General features: G+C 36.6%; 1 protein-coding gene across 1 annotated transcript; it reads right to left on the bottom strand.

The window, feature by feature from the left end:
* Window positions 1–10,609: 10,609 nt before the first annotated feature.
* LOC141469554 (DPY30 domain-containing protein 1-like) lies at window positions 10,610–15,491 on the bottom strand. Its single transcript, XM_074155098.1, has 5 exons — window positions 15,345–15,491; window positions 15,126–15,248; window positions 13,319–13,399; window positions 12,292–12,384; window positions 10,610–10,663 (listed from the first exon to the last, which is right to left on the bottom strand). Exons 1-5 carry the CDS (start codon window positions 15,489–15,491, stop codon window positions 10,610–10,612), a joined length of 498 nt encoding a protein of 165 aa, XP_074011199.1.
* Between the last annotated feature and the right edge of the window lie 1,643 nt (window positions 15,492–17,134).

Genomic DNA, 17,134 nt, shown 5'->3' on the forward strand with positions numbered 1-17,134 from the left:
ATAGTGTATAACTTACAGATTTAGCATCTTGCTCATAAGCTATTATGCTAAATTTAATAAATCAACCCATTCACTCTTAAAGTTATGCCTTGGACAGAAATGAAAAGTCTTCAGTTAGAAATGGTCTCCCTTTAACCTTACAGAAAGCCATCTATGCATTTTCCCTGGATGTTCTTTCCAGTTGCTACGGCCAGTTGTTTGGGTAGGGAAAGATTGTCATCTGCCATGTAACGAAGCACAACCCTCAATTTAAAGCGTGTGGGGTGTGGCCACACATCAGATAGACACACAGCCACAGTTCCTTTCTGGAGGAATAGTTAGGACTCCTTACTGCTAATGACAGGTCTGATCACCTGTCCAGACTAAACCCCATTACAGCCATAGATCTGTATCTCAAAAATAAGCTGGCTGAGGAACTTCAGCTGTCTTCCAGCAGCTTGGGATCTGTATGATCTGCAGCTTTCACATGTCTTGTGACATTATTAGTGCGTATATATGTAAACCATTAAGATTTCCTCAGTACCTTGGGAAACAGACTGATGCATTTAAACAGTCATTACTCAAGAGATTTTGCTGCAGTGTTTCATAGATGTTTACAGTACAGGTGGTCTTTGGACTTTGAAACAAATATTGACTCTAGTACAAGTCAGGTTTCAGGAACCTATCTGCAAAAACAGTTGTGGAATTTGTAAATTCTGGCTTCCTGACAAGGAACATTAGGTTAAATTCAGACACTTTTGACTTTTTCTAGATATATAATGCCAGGAGAGACCTTTCTTTCATGAGGTATAGGACTGTAATTACTTTTCTGAAACATTTAGTGATCAAAAACCTTCATAAGTCTACCCTATATGCAAAGGGCATGTGAAACAATAACCAATATTTGCACATGTACCTCTTTTATGCTCACAATGAAAATATTTACATACTTTAACTGCTTGACTTGTTGGCAAACACACTCAATACTAATCTAGTAAATAATGCATAGCAGAATTTTACACTCATACATACTGACAATGACTGCACAATGTTGTGAGCTCCAGATTTAGGCTTGTATGGCTACTTGAAGAAGAGGTTACAACATCCATCCAGCAACTTTTTAAGTCATGATTCCTATCCATGGGTTATTCACAGCCTTTTCAGATATGCTGCCACCATCACTGCTGCAGAGCTCGAACGCACTACTGGTGCTCTGAGGTCTGCAGGAAACTGCTAACTACATAATCTGATAGGTCACATCTTTCAGAAATCCCTCAACCTGACCTTGTTACCACAGCTGGTTCAGCCAGGGAAGGCTGCCATTCAAGTAGCAATTTCACATACATCACCTGGGCAAATATATTAGCAAACAGCAAACATCATTATCTTTCATCTGTGTCTGAAAGATTTCACTGTAAGTAGTCATTTAGCAGTTTCAGATAAACAAGTCTGAAATAAAACACAGCCAAAAATATTCTTAGATATCTGACTAATCAGGGGACATTAGATAATGCATGAAGGGTACATAGCATCAATCAATACAAGTATATAAATTGTGGTAGACAAAAACGCATACAGTAACCACAACACACAAATGTTTCTACAGATTCCCATTCACAGATGGGATATGGAATGGAAAAGTTCAATTTCACCAAAAGATCTTTAGGCTTTTAGACATAGTTGCAGTCTCATAGTTTCATTATGATAGTCTTTTTTTTTTTTCCGCAAGTCTTTTGCCCTGTAACAAATAAAAGTCTCAGGAATTTTTCCAGATTTGTAAATAAATAAATTTGGTTTTTTAAGACAAGCCAAATAAGAGTCCAACATCTATCACTCTGTACTATTGACATTTTAAATAGTATTCCAGAAATGCTGCCTTGCAATTTTTGAATTAGTTTTGAAACTTTGTGTTCAGAGGAAACTCTGGGGTATGTCAGCAAAAACTCAGAAGACGTGCAGTGCAGGGTATCACTACACCTTCACCCACCCTCTTTGTTTTGGCTTTATTTTCCAAAAATTATTAAAATTACTACACTAGGAATTGATTCATAACCACCTAGAAAGACACAATAAGAGTAAAAGGTCTCTGCAAACTTTTTTTTCATATGCATAAATATATATATGTATATTTGTCCACATGCTTTTTCTACAGCATAAGGAATTTTTCCTATTACCTTCTCCATCTCTACACAAGCATCACAGGATGCTTGAGAGCACCTAATCATGATGATACCTTGAAATGAGATAAAGGTGCTTAGAATAATTAGGCTCTAAACTTTCAAGATAGTATTGTGGAGCTTGTTACAATTATTGTTATAAACTTTCATATATACTGGGCTAAGGGCACAACTGAGTCGTGTTATCTGTGCCATTGCTTTTCCAACAGAATGCTTATTGTGAGAGTGAAATGCAAGTAACATCCTTTTTAAAAGCAATTTTTTCAAAAGTCACATGCAGAATTCTCAAAGTTATAAAATAGAAAAAAGAGAATCTTTTAATGATCCTTCCAAAATTATTAGTAAAAGGCATATGCAACTAGTGGTTCCTTATTCCTATGTTCTTTGGGACTGACAGCCTACTCGCTTTCTACTGGAAAACAGAGAAGAACCACCAAAGAATGCGAAACCAACCCAGGCGCTTCTGCTAGAAGTAGGTGTATAACAAATTTGTCTTTTCTGCGAGGGCAAATTTTTACCCTTCTGCCAAATGGCACTAGGTCTAGCTAAGAACTAATCAGGACTTGTAAGGTGTAATGATCTCATTTTGACCCTTAGCAACAAGAACACTTTTAGCAAAGAGAAGTATCAGGACTGAGAATGTCACACCTTACCTGCTGTACTGAACCATGCAAAAAGGACTAAAACTAACAAAAAAATCTCCTAAATATGATCTGGTGTCAGTGTTTACAATATGAGTTAAGACTATACATTCAAAAGTTGGTTCTTAAGGATTAAGATCAATAAATTTTTAATTTCTGCAATGCAGAGTACTCAAGTTACGCTCATCACAAAAATCACAGTACTCCAGGAAATGGACCACCGACACTAGATCTTCTCAAGAAAGCAGACCCAGTTTTAGTCCTGTATAGGGACACTGAAGCCTGCAGCTCTACAAGGCCGGGAAGGAGAAGGACAAAACTACCAACTATTTACCATCCTAAACCCTACCCTACATGGGTACATAGGGTACTCATAGGTAGTAGCTCATAGCTAAACATGTGCAAGAGCTGCTCTTAGGCTATACCTCTTTCTTCTTCCACTCCAACATTTTCTCATCCTTTGGTTCTTTTTCTCTCTTCCAGCTTTTCCTACTAATGGATTTAAGGAGTGCTCTAATTTCCTACATTCATACCAATCACTGATTTTGCTTCCTAGGCAGAGGATTGTTTCCTGTTTCTGAGCTTGACAGCTTACAGGGTTCCTCCTACTGCTCCTTTCATATGTTGACAATCCACATTGCTTGTAATTAAACACCAGAGTTGCCTTTGGCCTCTCAACAGTTAGCTAAGAAGTCAAGCAGAAAATAGAGAACGGAGCAGACCTGCCATAACCAAAACCTATCAACTATTCCTATCAACTCTTAAAAGAAAAAGCATTTGACCCACACATACTAGGAGGTATTAGACAGTGAACTGAAAGATCACATTTTCTGCTTTTGAAAATGAGTATTGAAATTGGCACCCACCATAAATCATCTCCTCTAAGACATCCTCTTTTCTGTGTCTTTAGAAATCTTGGCTAATAAGAAAACTAATGGTAAGTCTACACTGCAGTTTATTGTTAACCACTGCCCAATTGCTACCAATAGCTTAGCATCCCAAAAGCAACAGAGAACAAAGCATTTGGAGGTTTCGGGTGATCAATTCTATTTTGTTACCTCCCCACCTCTGCAGTACCATAAAATATGTCACTGCGATTCTGTAAGTCTTTAGAAGTAAGGTCAGCAAAGAGATTTCAATGTGTAATTATTTTTAAGACACATACAGATATTCCCACGCAGCTGGCATGAATGTTTTACCAGGACTCAAGTGGGAGTCCTGCCAGTAAGTTTGGTAAGTACAGACCTGATCTCCTTAGAAACTGACATATTCTTTACACAGACAGAAAACTAGAATACAAAATGCATTTCCAGATTTTGAATTCACAATATTTGAGCCCATTCAAAGCTGTAGGTTTCATTTTTACAGTGTTTATAATATTGAAATACTGTAAGCAATATTATTTCACTTGATAGTAGGAATGTATTTATCCTACCAAAGAAAGCAAATTACAGAATACTCAAATGGAAGGTTAGATGGTCCTTTGATTTGAAGAGGTATGAAAAAGAATATTGGTGTATTGCTCCCAGCTGCATGAGCTTACCACACATACAAGTGGCAAGTTTCCTGTAGTCACAGAATGTTCAGGCAGTTGTAGCTGCTGGAGGGACATTTGAAGAAACTGCAGCAAAAAAAAAAAAAAAGAGAGGAAACCTTCCTTTACAGTACTCTGTGTTAAGAGTTAGGCCAAGTATATAGAAATATATAGGTTTGGCTGTATTCTCCTGATTTTTTGTGTGAAGCAAAGCTTGGGCAAATTTGAAGACAGATTCATACATCATGTAATTGTGCTGAATTTCCAAGTGATAGTTTAAAAAAAAAAAGCTAGAAAAGTCACATAAGAAGGGCAAGAGTTTAAGGGAATAAGTGTTTGAGTTAACAGTGGCCTACATCTGAGCCATGGTGAAAACATTTATCCTAAAGGTATTAAGAGATCAGTGTCTATAAAAACATGATCTACTGAGATAAGAAAACAGTTAGTGTTTCAGAAGGATGTCCGATCATAGCTCTTGCTGAGAAACCTGACTAAATAGTCTTAAAATACAAGCAAATACAATAACACCTAACTTAAGTCCAAGTGTGAAACAAAATAGTGGTGCATTTTTTCTATAGGCTCCACTTAGATACATATGCCCATTGAAAAAATGTTGAAGAACAGCTGTCTCAGAACTTCACAGCACTCCCAGCCCTAGAAATTTTCAGCTGTCGGTGCCTAAGGGTAACTTTTCAGAGCAGCTAGGTTTACAATGAAACAAACAACAGATCCTGTTTCCAGGGTTACAATTATCGGCTAAATAAATAGCATTTTTTGAACTTATCTACTAAACACATCGGTGGCAAAACCGCAATTGCTTAAGATAATAATGAACCAAATACAGGTGTGTCTGCATGCAGCCAGTCATTTCTGGAAGAAAGTACATTCAGGAGGTGGAGTACAAATGAAGCAGAATGATTGGAGAAGCCCAACACACTCCCAGGAATGTGACTTGAAACTGAGCAACAGGGAGCTGCAGTGCCCCTTTGCTGCAATGGGGATGATTTATTGTCTGCATCTTTCCTCTCTCCTACCCTCCTTGCAACAAATAATCTCTTTTTATTTCTGCAGTATCTTCCCCTACATGTAGTTTGAGTCAATCAATTCTCTCATGTTTTAATATTAAGTATATTAAAAGTTTAATAAATTGGAGACAGTTTCTTTGAGGTAGAACTCATGTTAGCAAAGAGCTCAATCCTCTCATGATTACAACCACAGCTTTTTTAGCAACTTCAATGAGAACTGAGATCTTTGCCTCCTCAGTGCACCAACAAGTGTTTTGCTTCAAATTATTATAAGCAAAACAACAACAACAATCAGCTCTATTATAGAGCTGAAAATATGATTCAGTTCATTAACAAAAACAGACTAAGATACTGATCAAGTTCAGAGATACTTCCTCCTCCCCCAGATAAAAGCTAATTTCTTTATCTGGAATCTGCTAGACTACGTCTAAATTATAGAGGAACCACTAAGTAAAATAATTTCATTCATCCAGAAAACAATCTGCTGAACTCAAACACCAATGGGTTCTTACATTAAACTAAACTCACGTATTTTTCACACTTAACTTTCCCAAGATTATGCAAAAAGAAAAATCATTTACAATAGGAACTTCTGTTGAGATCCATGAATGACTACAAGCAGAAAGTGGCAAAATCTCCTCGGACAGTTTGTTAAAAGATTCCTAAACCTTCTAAATACTCTTTAGAGAGGGTAAAATTATTCAGATAACTTTGGTACAATATTCCTAATTATCAATGTTTTTTTCTAAATCAAACCCAAGCTTCACATCATACTTTAAAGTACATTGAAATTTTAAATCATGCCAAATGCAAAATGATGGGGAAGAGTTCTGATTTCTAGTGAAGCATATATTTCTGTGTCAGTACAGAGACATCAATGCAGCCTTTGTAACAGAGAAATAAGATTAACCAACAAGAAGCAAATAGCAACCTTCTCTACTTATTACATTACTTGATCGTTTGCCTGTGGATTTACTTTCAGGTGATAATACAAACACTCTTGGTGTTAATAATAAAATGGTTTAACATACTTTTTTTTTTCTACTTCCCCCTCAATTAAGCCATGTCCTTATAATCAAAAGACTAACCTAAGGAACTGGTCATCTCAATTGTTTTCAAAATAGCCATTGATTTTGGGTGCCTTACAACTAAAGATAGAATGGAAGCACTCAGCATCTCCACACAGGCCCCAGTGAATGTAATTTTTCATAACATAGCATCTTCTAGAGTAACTTACTTCAAATAAAAAATAGTAATATAAATGACTACAGTTCTGATCTCTGATCTAAGCTAAACACCGACTTTGGTTTATGATAATGATTCTACAAGGTGCAGATTAACAGGGAAGACCCACAGCATTTAAGTTGGATATAGATGTGAGAGCTCTCAAATTCTGTGAATCGGTCTTCTGCTTCTTAAAAAGTTTGCTACACTGTGACAGCTTGATTAAATGGCACATTCCTCTGCCTTGCCTTTATTCCACTACTATTACCCCAATAATACCTATATAAATGTTTATAATAGTATAGCCTCTTCCATCATATGAATTGAAACAAATACACAAGTAAAAAGCACAAAGACTGCATATGAGGGTTTATAACGGTACTGCCAGAAAACAAACAAAAGTAAAAAAACATCAAACAAGTGTACTGGTAAAATATTTTAAAAAGTAGATCAGTCTTTATCAGCAAGTAACAGGTTTAGACTCTCTTTTCTAGCTGCAGTCAATAGACAACACTGTTCTTTATCTAACCTAAGCACAGGAAAAACTTCACAGAAATAAAGCAATCAATAGCTGACTTCAAATATGAGTAAACTGTATTAGCAAAATTCAGAGGAATTCAGTTTTACATTTAATCCAAACTAATTCATCCAACTCTCATTACCATTAGCAAATTACAGTATAAAGCTTTTGCTTACAAAAAAGATAAGTTAGTTCCTTCAGACTATGAAGGAAAATCATCCATCATAAGAACAGGGACTTAATAAAGCCTATCCTGTTAAAAGAACATTAAAACATGCTTGCTGCAATGTGTATTTCTCTTTGTAGGAGAAAAGCTGCTCACATTGCAAAGCTGAGTTTCCATCTTTGTAAGCAGGCTCATAGTTAATTTGATTCATTTTGTCCTATTTTGGGCTTCATATCTGTTTTCATCCTTATGCTTCAGTATTGCTGGAATGAGAACAGCTGTGAATGGGCATGTTACTATCAGCACGTTCTTTGGAGGATCTGTACATGGGGTCTGATAGCAGCCTAAATAACTCTGCTCCTATTCTGAAGAAAGGAAAAACAACAATTTCAGAAATCTTGTGTCAGTATTTAGCATCTTATTTCAGCAACATTTTCCATCTCTGAATTCCATCTTCTTCATTCCACAAAAATATATTCAAAGGGAATGTAAGATGTAGCTGAAGTTACATTAGGTAATTGCATTATTATTTTTTTTCAATATAGAACTTTAGATTTTATGCAGAGGTTAAATTGTATTAACACTTCTGAAATCACATCAATGCAGTAACAACAAAATAGTATCTTCTCCTTCATTCTCTTCCTATTCTAGCTCTAGATTGCTATACTCCAAAGAAGGTTAAAGTTCAGGCTTACACACCCAAGTCGTCTTTGTTGTGAATTAAATTTCCAAGTTACCTATAGGCTGCTTTGCACCTTAAGAAAGCACCAGGCCAAGGACTGTTTACCCACCAGTTCCATATCCAACATAAGAATTCCTATAAAGCTGTAAAAGGCGATCAATGCACCAGGCCTATACACATCAAATCCTGAAAAAATGGGAATTCCTGTAAGTAACATCTGAACAACTTAGGCCTACTGTACATAATATAACAGGAAAGGAACAGGTAAATTGGAATCTACCATTTTATTTTGACTCTTGCTAAACAATTTTTTGATAAAAGTTTCCATCCAAAAATTTGATTCCTATCTAAAAAGGGAATAGGGAATACAATCTGCAGGATCACAAAGAAAAAGTCACAGTTAAAAATAAGCTGAAACAAAATGACAAACAAAAGTTGTATTTTTCATAGGTTGCAACTGACAGAGACACCAGTGTGTTTATTTAGGATGCACTCTAGTGGACACACATAAAACAAAATAAAACAAAGATACAAATGTTATGAAAAGATAGAAAATGAAAGGCACATCTTGGAAGCAGTAATTAGAATAATTTACTAGCATGTGTTAAAATACTGTTTTATAACTTGAACATATTTCCTAATTAAATATGAAGTCTGTGTGAAGGCTGAAATTTTCATAGTCAACATGATTGGACATAAAATGTAAATGGTCACAAGTTACTTATCAACTTCTGAAAATTTTAATCTAAACAAGATGACTCAGTTACGCATACTGGCTCAAAAAAGAAACTCTGTCTATTTATCCAGTTGCTCCATCCCTTTGAGACTGGCACTGTATGGTGTGCATACAATGTTAATAGGTGGAATTAGAACTGTGCTATCTTAAAATGTGACCATAAAATGATTCTGTGTTAACTGTTACTAATAAATATAATCATAAACCATGATAAAATCAGTTTACTGGAATATCTACCATAGGGACATATTCATTCCACAGAAAAGGTTCTTGACTGTCATAGAAATTGCAAACCTATACCAACACAGAATAAATGCAGACAACAAAGCCTGAGCACCGAGTCACAAAAGTAGTTCCATTTTTCATTACTTAAAAAGTTACACAAACATTTCTAAGTGTTTATACCTGGAAAGTGACATTTTTCTCTTCTGATTTTAAGGATGTTCATCCATCATTGGCATCCAACATGCCAATTAACAGCATCCCAAAAGCAATATGGCAATAAAGAGGGCAAAAATTTTCAAATAAACATACTTTATTATTTTTAAGGGAAAAATAATATATTACTATACTAGAAATCAACAGTGCTTACCTTTTAAAAATTGATAGGATTATACCTAGCATGAACAAGTTATTTAGAGCAGAAAAATATTTATTACATGATTGACCTTTGCCTGTTGGGTATATAGATATTTTTAACAGTTTTTCAAAGACAGCAAAACCATTAAAGCCAGCTATAATATAAACAAATCAAAGTGAAATTGTCCCCAAAATTGCTTTCATCCCAAAACTGAAGAATGCAGTGGATACACTAACTATCCACTGAACTTGTAATGAAGAGTATTTTCATTTTATTATATTGGCAATGACTTAATGTTAATTGTCCAAATAATCTGTATTATTAGAAGACACTGAAATGCAAAGGCACCTTTTAGCCAAGAAGCATAGGATTTCTGGTGTCTTTTCCGTTTATAATGAACAGACAAGAAACATTCTTGATGACCTGTACCAAGATATCACTGATTACAGAAATTTGTTCTTACAAAAATTAATGCAATCTTTAAGGATTATAAAACTTATTTTTATAGATAAATATGGATCAAGCTAAATATTCTTCCAAATTTGTTTAGAAGTGAAGCTTTGAGAATTAATAACAGTATTTAGTACAGACAACACAGATGTAATTTATTGATTTGCCAATTCAAGACAAATGCAGAAAAGATTATTTTAAGACTTGACTAATCAAAACTGATATGCAGACACTTGCAGCTCACCTGATATCACACAATAACCAGAAAAGGTCATAAAGCCTAGAGCAAACACCTAGAGTTACAAAAAGCACCTCATGATTTCACAGACCAGATCTTCTAGTACATCTGTCTACTGAGTCTACAGTCTATGAGCTACATAGAGCTCAATTCATCCCTTCCAGATAAATTGAAAAATTTTCTGATTTGATTTCTGCATCAAGTTTGATTCTCAGAACTCTCTCTCCATCTTCTAATATGTAGACCATTCCCTCTTTCTATTAGAAACCATTCAAAATCTTAGAAAATCCATTTTTAATAATCTTTTTTCTTTTAATATTGATTCAAATTATCATATTGTAGCCCTAATCCAAAATAATCTTGACACATTAATTATATTCGTAATTACTATGATTACACTTCAAGAATCAACGAGCAATAAGTAGAAAATACATTTACTGCTTTCATTTCAATTGCAGTTTTCTTCATCTGAGTCAGCCACGCTAGCTACAATGGTTTAAGAACAAAAAAGAAGTATTACATGCCAGAATTAACAGCCTTTATATAAATACCCAAAAAGCACAGAAACAGTGGGTCAGTTCTATATATAAAATATGTAAATTAAGATATTACACTTCAGCATCAGCAAGTAATGAGTAGAAAATATATTTACTGCTTTCAGATCATTTGGGAAGCTTCTTGTTCTGCTTCTTCCGTGAGATCTGCTATACTCTAAAAACAAAAATAGAAATTCTATCAGTTGCCAGCATTAACTGAACTTTGTAAAAAGGAAAAAAAAAGGAAAAAAGAAAAAGAAAAAACCCACATGACAGACAAGTCAGTATCCATCAATATAATTATATATTCTTCCATTCAGTGAAATACAATGAAGTTTATCACCAGACTTTTATCATAAAATCCAGTGAGTCTGGATGAAATATTATGATTCTGAGTGCAGTATAGTTTCAATAGTACAAGTCTATATATTTTAAATTTATTGACCTGTTCTTCATTTGTGGTGTAATTCAACAAATATATCGCTAAAACCTGAAATAAGGCCAGCAAAGGCCAATGGAATCCAACTTCAAATGACTTCAGGCATGAAAACTCGGAAGATGGCACATGTAAGAAGAAGGAGGTATGTTTACTACTCATTTTCACTTCAGGTTTTGCAATTCATTAATTTAAGAACACATAAAATATGCCTGAAGCCTCAAGAATACTTTTTAGCATGTAATTATCAGAAAATTATAAAGGTTGGGGCTATACAAGGTCTTGAGAACTCATCTGACTTACCTTAGTGAAAAAAAACACCTGTGAAAACCTGCCCCTAAGAATAGTCATACATATGTTCATAAATATATCTAGAGAACATGTATAAAACAGGGTGTTATTAAAGTAACCTTAAGCATAAAGCATATTAATATCACATGATAAATTCTGAGCTAGAATTACACTGCTGATACCAGAAATTAAGTGAGCAAATTATTAAGGCTAATAAAGGAAAAAAGGTTCTAATAATGATGTACTAAAGCTAGTATATCAAAATTTCAAGTCATACCACGTGGAATACTCTAACTTGAAAAAGTCAGACAGATATTAATATCTTTATGATCTATTCATAAAGCTGAGTGATTTTGCAGGAGTTGACAATACCTGTTAAATGTACTGCGATGCCTTATAATAAATGAAGGCTGATTCATGGCCTTTCATTTCCCTGGACTATCAAGTATAAAAAGAATGGGCGAAAAAAAATAATGCTGGCCATAGAAGATGTCTGAGGATCACAATATTGAGCCCTACTTGTAGTACTGAAAGCAGTACATTCACGTTGGCACGGGGCTCAGCAGGTCCTAGCCTTAGCGAGTAGTGTGTCCTTAGTATCTGGTCTTTTATGTTGAATGTTTGCTCAGACATGTCTGCACAAGCGTGCATTCTGCTGCACCAGAAATATACTTCACATCAACCAGAAAAATATAAATAACCTTAATTGCTCAAAAACAAGTCATCTTTTGTGATGTAGTATGTTGTATATGACATGTTCACGTGGCAAAGGAAGGCTGCCTCCTCTCTGAGAATACTCATACTTTCATTTGTAACATATCTAAATACAAAAGGGCATTTTAAATCTTGAGGATTTAGTCAGCCAACACCACACAGTCTTTTAGAATAGCTTAACTTGTACCAGAGAAAAGGCTATGGGCAGTTTGGAGGTTGTGGCCAGATTACCATCCCTTAAAGCCATAGAAGAGAACCAGCACAGACTGAACTGCAACATTTTTAACCTTTGATATCTCAGCACAGAAAACCAAATCTGTAAAAATCAATCATGTATAATCTCCCTGTTCTTAAACACTTACCTCAGACTGTCCACTCTCATCTACCTCCTCAACTCTGGTCAAATTAGGTGCTCCAGGTCTATCTGTAAGTTCAGCTATTGTCTTTTCTTTTTCCTATGGTAATAAAAACCAGTTTTCAGTTAAAAGTATTCCATGTCATGAATACTTATCTATAAAGAATATTTCAGGTGCATTCAAATGACATTATGTATTAATATAAAGATAATACTTTAAATGCATGATACACAAATATGTTACTATGGGAATATGGTCTTTGTATGCTTGTCAAGACTATTTTTATCAGTTTTTTTTTTTTTAAATAACAAGAATTTTGGCTTAGATTTCTACATATTGATTTTTCCTGTCACTCTCATACTGCCATCTTTCTACAATTATGTTCCGGCAGTATTTTAACAGAGGAGTGCTCTAAAATCATACATCTCTCTAAAATATGACATGCTCCATGGAAATTTAAGAGATATTCACATTTAAAAGCTTTATTGAGATAAACATGCCAATTATCAGTGTATGTTTTTACTGAACTAGCATTAAAAGACCATACATTTGCACAGACATCTGTATACACAGTTTTCTGTTAGTATAAATTCCTGTGCACCAGGATCTCAGAATCAAGAGACATCCCAATTCCAAACCACAGTTCCTTTTCCAGGTACAGCAAATGGACTTTGCGCTGACACTCAGTAAAACATTACTGTTTAGACACTTTAAAATTAGACATGCTTAAGTTATAACACTTTCTCATAAATACGGTCAAGGAAAGCGTCTGACCTTACACTAAATTTTGCAATAAATTTATGCTCTGTTCTGAATATAAACTAAATAAACCTAATAGAGCAGACCAAAATTCAAGTATAAAACCTAGACTGGAAGCAAGGTGTTAAGACATTCTTCCCCCGTTTTCACAATTTTTTTAAAAAATTATGTGTTAGTTCAACACCCAGAGTTATGTTTCTTATTTAGTGCTGCATCTGGAAAAGACAGCTGGCTAACAGTATTTTGAAATTACTGACTAAGCTTTGGCTTAAACTTCTTGATCTATCTGCTGTACCAGCATTTTGTCGTCTTTATTCTGCAGATCCAACTGCTCATGTTCTTGTTCCAGCTGACTCTGCAGTAAGTTTAAGAAAAGACAAATTAGAAGGAAAAAAAACCAAATTCATCTTCCCCACCCCATTCCTTACAATGTATTTCATGAATGAAACCATAACAAAAAGGAAGCATAAAACATAACTGCAATGTTAACAACATAAAGCCCTTTCAGTATCATCTGACAACATTTTTGTAATTTTTATTGCATGGGTAGAAAGGCTTTACAACTAAGAGGAAAAAGAAACAGAAAGATGAAGTTAGGGTACACACAAACTCATTCCATATGCCCTTTATCAGTCTATATTCATTGTCTCCTGTACTTCGGATTAAGCTCTGATTCTTCGCATAGTATCTAGCACAAACAGATAAATCCACATAGAATCAAATCTAAAGAAAAGATTGGTAAGCAATGTCATTAACATTAATCATCTTCAAAACCTTCAAAACTTCCAATTGGAAATAACTACTACAGAGCGTTCATTCTTTGTGAGCCTAAGCCCTATTGCATCAAAACTTCAGAAACTGCATAATCTAAGCTTTCACATTCAACTGCAGTAGGGCCTAGAGAATACTATTTGCCTGTAGCATTTTGTGAGCAGTTACTACAAATATGTAGTATGTCATATTGTAGTAACTAGTTTTCACATTCCTTTTTGGTACATATAATCAAAACATGCCCGAGTACATGACTATAGCCAAAATTGTGAGTTAGGTTAAAAAAAAATGTGTCTAACATGAGTATTGTTCCACATCTTTCCCATAGTTTACATTTAGAATTCTCTGTGAATTATCTCTAGACACAATCTCATATTCTTGATTCCATTTACTATCTTAAACGACTCATTAAATCCTTAAGCATGTAACTTTTGGTCTGCAAATTAGTAAATTCCAAGTTTAAAAACTGCAAGTGGAATAGAATGAATGCATCTTATGCTAGAACAAGATCAGCACAGATTTAAAATTACACTTTTGATTTTAACATCGTGAAAGTCAGCCATGTAAAAAAAAATCCAGTCAGAAAACGTCAACATCACCGCAGCAACACTGAGGCTGTTACACGCATGGGCAAATTTACACAACTCCTTTATAAAGAATGGCTAGAAACACAGATGTTATGTTTACTTCTCACATGTAAAGTCCATATAGTATAGGATTCAAATTGCTTTATGCCAACAGAATGATCAGGTAGCTAAGGAAAGAAAAAGGCACTTAATTGGATCAGGGTATACGTACTACTTAAATATGTAATCTTCCTTCACTGATTCCTAACCATTTTCAGGACTCTATAATTGTGTATACATTCTCATCACTTTTTTTTGCATTACTGATATTACATTGAAGTAGCCTGAGACAATGATCAGTTATTACTCCCAGGCCTCCTAGCAGGCCTGTCAAAAATTTTTGTCATGATTTCTAGGTTTATTTGCACCAGCTTTTGTTCATAATTAACTACAGAAGATAGTATACTTATTTTAAGTTACTTCTCATGTAAGTCTTAAATTGTTTGCTTTTTACCTTAGGCTCCTTTATTTTTTTATAACAGTTTACTACATAGTATGTAAGTTTTCCTTCCCACGTGCTGACTAATCATTTCAGTTATTATTTAGAAAAATGAGATTAAAACACTTATTTTATGCTACCTTCTATCAAAATCATTATACAGAGATTAGAAGTATAGAGAGCCCTACAAGACACTACAGCATCACATAGTTACTATTTGTAATTATTTATTAAGTATTATTAACCTGACGTTGTTCTTCAAGTTTCTGCTGGATCATTATCTCTTCTTCCTTCATTTTTCTTAACATTTCAAGTTCTACCAGGGCCGCCTCCCGTTCTTGTTCTAGCTCAATTCTCTCCAACATTCTCTATTTGAAAGGTAATATAGAATCAATTAAAAAAATAGAGCAATTAAATAGTATCAATTATATCATCATGAAATCTTTTGCCCAAGGTGGATCCACCTTTTTTTCTTCATCTAAGATTCTTCTGTAATTGTAAATCCAATGTGCCAGATACTCTATTGGATCTGCTGGCCGACGCTCTACAACTTCTGCCAGTCCCTTTTTCAAGCAAGTTCCCAGGCATTGCTTCAGATACTGAGACTCCATTCACGTCTACTAACAAAAACAGATAGACATCAGCCATCAATGTCAGAATTAAATTTGAGTTTTTAAGAAATACTGCCTCAGGCACCAAATACTGAATATGACATTACTCTTTTTATTAAGCTGGCAATTAATAGAAGAAAGCTATTTCAATTTAATATTGGCTTAGTTCTTAAAAGCTCCAGCGATAGATCAGTTATACCAAGGACTGCAGAAAAAAATGCTCAAAACCCCCTTTGCTGTTTAGGCACATATAATTCAGAAACTACTGAGAAATACACTGGTAATTCTAGGTCAGCATGACAGCAAAAAAACTCAAAACCACAACAGGACAAAGAAAACTTCTATAAAGATATTTGAAGAACAGCAAAGTAGTTCTGTGAATGATTAAGGATAGGTTTTAGTTTGAACTAACAAAACTATCTTTAGGACACATATGCAAGACTGGGGCCTGAAGCAATTGCAATGAGGTTATGAAAGGAACAATCTATATGCACACACAAGGTTTTACTAGCTGTGCCAGTAAACACATAACAAGTCTGAAACTGGGCATCTGCAATGCTGAAACACCTGCGTTCACTGTCAACAGGATGGAACCCGTTGGCCCCGAGGAGGCAGCGGACCCCCCTGCTCAGAGCCGGCACCTGCCGTGCAGCGGGTCCCCCTCAGCAGGCCGGAGAGAGCCAGGCAGGGCATCTCACACTGCCCGGCGTGTAACACCGAGAGTGTAAGACCTCTCTCAGCCTTCGCGTTCACACCAGCAACTGAGGCGGCATGGCCGCAGCCAGCTATCAGAGCCCTGAGGGCACCAGGAGACCTTTACTGCCCTGACCATTTTCACCTGGAGCCTCCGCCCACGTCCTCCGCCCTCGGGATCCATTTAAGGCCAGGCTGGGGTCTTTGGCCCTCTCCTGAGCTACGTGCCGGGCGGGTCTGCTCCTACCCCCGCTCCCTGTGTAGACCTGGCGCCCGGTACCCCGTGGGCCGTCGGTAAGATCCGGTACTGTCATCGCCCTGCCTTTAGCCCCTCAGCGGGGCTGTTGCTGAGGTAGTTATGTGGCCTGTGCTGTGGCCGCCCTCATTTCCCCCCGCTCTCTTTTCCTTAGAGAGCAGCCCCAGGACGGCAGCCTCCACCACGTACAACCCCTCGCTCCTACCGACCGCCCGTCTCCGGCCCGGCGGCTGCCTCTCCGCCCGCTCCAACGCCGTGATGGCCACACCGGCGGCAGAACGCGCCGGGGTTACTAAGCAACACCGCCCGCGAGCGCACCGCGATCTCTACGTAGAGCAGCAGGCGGCCCGCGATTGGAGGAAGGGCCCGGCGGCAGAGCGGGGCGGTGCCAGCCGCTGCACCGCCGGGAGCAGGTCGGGGGCGGCCGGTCCGTTACCGGAGCTGCGGCCGAGCGGAGGGGTCTCCCTCGGGACGGGCCCGTTCCACGTGCGTTGAACGCCGTCCCTCCGCGAACGGTTCCCGAACAGAAGGGGATCGGACAGAAGCGGGAAATATCTTTAATCGGTCCTGATGCAATGCACTGGCAACGTACAGGTCCTTCAGCTTAGAGATCAAATCGCTCTGTGTGTATAAACGCGTACACGCGCGCAGATAAGAGCTAGAAAGCAATTTGGGAAATAAAATGTCCTCGGAA

This window comes from Numenius arquata, chromosome 10 (genome assembly GCF_964106895.1).
Source record: "Numenius arquata chromosome 10, bNumArq3.hap1.1, whole genome shotgun sequence".
NCBI lineage: Eukaryota > Metazoa > Chordata > Aves > Charadriiformes > Scolopacidae > Numenius > Numenius arquata.

What these genes read in the sequence shown, in the direction of transcription:
- LOC141469554 (XM_074155098.1), bottom strand. Translation starts at nt 15,491, where the DNA reads ATGGAGTCTCAGTATCTGAAGCAATGCCTGGGAACTTGCTTGAAAAAG. An exon ending in TACAGCAGATAGATCAAGAA is followed by an intron (nt 12,385 to 13,318) that starts GTTTAAGCCAAA and finishes TTATTACCATAG; the next exon opens with GAAAAAGAAAAGACAATAGC. An exon ending in ATGAGAGTGGACAGTCTGAG is followed by an intron (nt 10,664 to 12,291) that starts GTAAGTGTTTAA and finishes TTTTGTTTTTAG; the next exon opens with AGTATAGCAGATCTCACGGA.